Source organism: Seriola lalandi, unplaced genomic scaffold (genome assembly GCF_002814215.2).
Source record: "Seriola lalandi dorsalis isolate HSWRI2012SDOR001 ecotype SW California unplaced genomic scaffold, Sedor1 jcf7180002054554, whole genome shotgun sequence".
Taxonomy (NCBI): domain Eukaryota; kingdom Metazoa; phylum Chordata; class Actinopteri; order Carangiformes; family Carangidae; genus Seriola; species Seriola lalandi.
The window spans coordinates 165,205-169,791 of NW_019525107.1; the positions used below are offsets into that span (position 1 = coordinate 165,205).

Below are 4,587 nucleotides of genomic sequence, written 5' to 3' on the forward strand. Positions count from 1 at the left end.
GGGGGGGTGCGGCACTTGTCTGCAATCTCTCTTCAAATAAAATAAGTCAGAGGGCTGAAGAAAAGGCAAAATATGATGGGGCTGCTGAGAAAAGAATTGCTCTCAATCCAGTGTTCAGATTCAAGGGTGGGGGTATGTTTGTGTGTGTGTGTGTGTGGGTGGTTGGGGTGGGAGGGCTTGCTGTAAATCCCTTGTTGAGCTTTTCTAACATCTAGTGCCACCTCTGTCTCATCTTCTTCTATAATGACCTTGTATAACTCCACATGTGGCACTGTGCAACCATATTTCTGCACAAATGTGTTGACATGTGACTATGCAAATATACAATGTGTAAATCATCATCTTTATCATTATACTCACAGTTTGAAAAAGACTGCCGGCTGCCACGGAGGAGAGAAGCTATAAATGTCTCAGTAATTGCCTGAGGGAGAAGGGTCAGAAGAACCCTGTGTCAACAAGCCCACTGAACCACAAGGGAGTTTGTGTAACCCTTTTTTGTTCTGGTTTGTGCTACACAAAGTGTGCCTTGGGATGTAACACACTGAGAAAATAGAGCATACATGCAGTAATGAGGGTCAAAGGCTGAGCCACGCTGGAAGACATAAACACACACACTTGGAGTTTCATTGTGCACACTCTGTGTGTAATACAACCCCATATCCCATCTCGCGTGTGCTGACATTTAATTCTGGTAGCCAGCCCAAATTGATCCTGGTTCACCTGACTAGCTGTGTATCAGTAACAGATCATTCCTGAGTTAACAGCTGAGGGTAAAACACACCGTGGTAATCCTCTTAATGTGCAGACACGCTGGTCTGAGAGCAGCAGCAATAAACGGAGCGCACACAACAGCTTTAATGGCATTACCGGTAATTCTGTGCCGCCACAATTTTTTAATGTGCTCCTGGACACACTCACACACTCTCTATCTCATACACACACACACACACACACACACACACACACACACACACAAGTCTAAGTCTCCAGGAGGAAATAAGGAATCAATATATATTACCCATAGGGCTGTCTAAAGAGGCAGGAAGAAAGAGACCACAAAGAAAGACACAGACAGAGAGGTTATGCAGGCCTACAGATTAATCAAACAATTGATTTGCATCTGATTCCGTTGTTACACATGATTTGTCTTTCTGCAACATCCCAATTTGTCTTTAAAACACAACTTGTCTTGAATGTGATCACGTTTTGTCTAACCCTCCTCCCACCACAGTTCAGCTGAATGCCTCCTCCCGGCTGGCAGCAGTTCAAGCCTGTCAAAACCTATCAGAGCACTCTAAGCTTGAGCACTGCCTCACCATCACTGACTGAGGAGCTGACCTACAGACCTACTACCATCCATGTGAGAGTAATGCTAAAGTGTACACTGGTTTGTTTTCAGTCTCAGAGCATGCCTGGTAATTAAACACACTTTTGAGCACAGCTGAAAGAAAACAGACGTTAAACTGTGGGGAGATGTGAGAATATTGATTTTACAAACATAGGAGCAGAAGCCTCAAGCTAAGTACTGGAAATACACCAATATGAGATAGGGATGCAAGTACACATCTCACAGCAAACAGGAAGCAACTCTCGTGACATTTATGACTATTCATCTGTCTTCTTCAGCAGCCAGGCTCTTTCTCACCCAAACCCCAAAAGACAAATAGATTTTTCTTCTATATAAGGCGATTGGTGTGGATGAGTTGATGATTTTTTCCTGGGAGATGATTGACCTAAAAGCGCATCAGGGGGTTGGGGTTGGGGGAGTGGGTGGGTGGAGTCAAATTCTCCTTTTCCAAGCTAGAGAGAAACGTCAAACAATACAAAAAGACATTCTGGCATTTTGGGCACAGTCCTCCCTGAATGATTACGTTTCATAAGCGTTTAGCTAAAGGGAGTGATGCTGGGCTTTGGAGGATACATGTGCACACAGATGCGGACGCGCACGCACGCACGCACACACACACACACACACACACACACACACACACACACACACACACAAAGGCAGAAGCAGAATGTGTAGTTTCCCCCTCCTCTCAGATCACGCTATGAGTGTTCAGACCTACCTCCAGACCTGTGCCAGCTGAAAGATGTGAACGATGGCCTGGAAGAGCCACATGAATACTCTGCAGCAGCCCCGGGCTCCTCCCGCGGTGCCCGGCCCAGGCAGCACCCCGGCCCCGGCAGTGCAGCCAGCGCCCCGCTCGCCGCTGTCCTTGGTGCTGAAGTCGCTCTCCTCCGCTCCCGACGCTGCCACCACGGCGGCCGCAGCCGTGCCGCTCTCGACGGTTTCCGAGAAATCGTAGGCGAACCATCGGAAGCTCAACACTTGCACGACCACGGACGGGACTATCACAAAGACCAGAGTCAGTGCAAAGCACCAGTAGTCCCTCCTTAGGTAGTAGTCCGCGGCCAGCCACAGGTCTGAGGCCCCGTCCGAGAAGAAGACCAAAAGGGCGCACAGCGTCCAACAGCAGTCCGGGAGGGAGTAGCGCTGCTCGGCGGGACGGCGCTGGGGAGGCCGTGGGTCCGACCTGGAAGGACACTCGGGTGGGATTTCGTTTCGTAGAGAGACGGGTGCACCATCAGATTTCGCGGCCATGTTTGTTGTAGGGAAGAGAGTGAGTAAGAGATGGGAAAATGATGGAAGGGGGGAGGGGGGTCGCGTAGCCTGTCGGGCTCTGTGCATACGTGTGGGAGAGAGGGAGGGGAAAGGAGGCGGGGAGGAGGGCCGGGGTAGGTGAGACAGAAGGGAATCACCGCCGCTCATCAATCAGCGGAGATCATAAAGAGAAATAAGACTTTAATAGCTCTGACACGAAAGCTGCATGTCTGGTCTGATGTCTTCAGAGGGATTCTTTCTCTAATTGTTTGGTTACAGCTGGTACCAGAGGTTACTCCCGTTCATGTGCCTGCACAGGTGACACACCCACCACTAATACAGCAGGACCAGGGGGACTGTGACCTCTGACACAAAACAGAAATCGTCTGGGGTGGAAGAAGTACTCTGGCCTTTTACTAAGTAAAAATATCAATTCAACAATATAGAAGTACTCCATTACAAGTCCTGCATTCAACGTCACACTTGAGTAAAAGTAAACAGGTAAAAAAAAAAAAAAAACGTGGTTAAAGCATCAAAAGTAAAAGTACTCCATCTGCTGAAAAATGGCCCTGAGAGTGATATATTATTATACACTATATTGTTAAATCATGCATCAATGTTAATATTTAACAGCATATAATAACAGCATTTCACTGTTGCAGCTGAAACCGTCTTAACTACTTTTAGGTGGTGTAATCCTGTGGTTTCCAACCTAGGCACCGGCCTCCACAATAGGTAACCAGATAAAGCTGAGGGGTCGAGAGATGATTAATGGGAGGAAGAGGAGGAGGAGGAAAAAACAAAGTTCTGAAACACAAATTTGTGTTAAATTGTTTTACTTGTCTCTGATCGTAGCTCTCTTGTGGAATGTTGGCAACAGTAGATTAACCTCTTTGGGCCTGACAGATATCAGAAACAATCTAAGAGGTTTGGACAACAAACATGAGAAGGGGCCTCAAGTGGATGGGTTAAGGCTGGATTACCAACGAAGCAATTAGGGCAACTACCCATGCAGGGGCCCTGGAAACCACAGGTGTGGTATATGCCATATAATTTGTGTCTACATAATTTGATTAATCACTAATATGTTGTAAACTTATACCACTAAAGTTCAAAATGATCTGACGGACTGTCAATCTTTTTTTTTTTTTCTATGCCTTTATTTGATAGTACAGTAGAGAGACAGGAAATAGGGAGGCAGAGAGAGGGGGAATGACATGCAGCAAAGTCTGTCCAATGCGGGACTAGAACTGGGGCCAGCTGCAGCGAGGACTGTGGCCTCTACACATGGGGCACCTGCTTAGACCACTACGCCACACGGGCTGTCAATCTTGAGGCCCCAGTCTCGTTGACAACCTGAAGCCATCATATTGGGTTCCGAGACACAGGAATGGAGATTTTTCACCATTCTGAATAAACAATTAATTGGGAAAATGATCATTAGTTGCAGCTCTAAGCGCCACATAATACATTTAGAACTTTTCACATCAACATGTCTACAGATATCAAATCTGCAGCTGAACACTCAAACACCTTACATTTTCTACCGGCAGACGTGCAACCAGGATGTTGTTTTTGCAGTGATGTTTTAAATGTTATCACACTTTAAAGAGGCCTTTTGGTCTCACCGTCACTCCGAGGTGCAGCAGCAGTTGAATGAGCCTCTTCCGCCTTCACTTGCCCAAATCCACCATCTGTTCCTCTGTTCCTATTCTGCTTTTTTCTGCCTTCACTTCCTCTGTGTTTGCCTCCGAGAATCTGGAGTCATGGTTCCTCTTTCTCTGCTGCAGATCAGCTGAGCCAACTCCTCGGCTAAAACTCTGGCTCAGGCTGTCATGTGTGCCAACAGGAAAAAACTCTAGTTACACTTTCAGCTTGCTGAGGCATTCTTGCAGGTGCTGATTGTCTCACATCTGTGTGTGTGCAACAGCATCAAGACAGGAACTTTACCAGTGCATCACGAGCTTTGGCTATTGTCTGCT

General features: G+C 47.0%; 1 protein-coding gene across 1 annotated transcript in view; it reads right to left on the reverse strand.

Moving 5' to 3' along the window:
• The window catches only part of xkr7a (XK related 7a), a 6,753-nt gene extending 4,061 nt beyond the window's left edge, over positions 1-2,692 (reverse strand). The window contains exon 1 of the mRNA XM_023415545.2: positions 2,070-2,692. Within this exon, the coding sequence (XP_023271313.2) occupies positions 2,070-2,692 (623 nt within the window). The remainder of the gene's footprint in view (positions 1-2,069) is intronic.
• Positions 2,693-4,587: the final 1,895 nt, after the last annotated feature.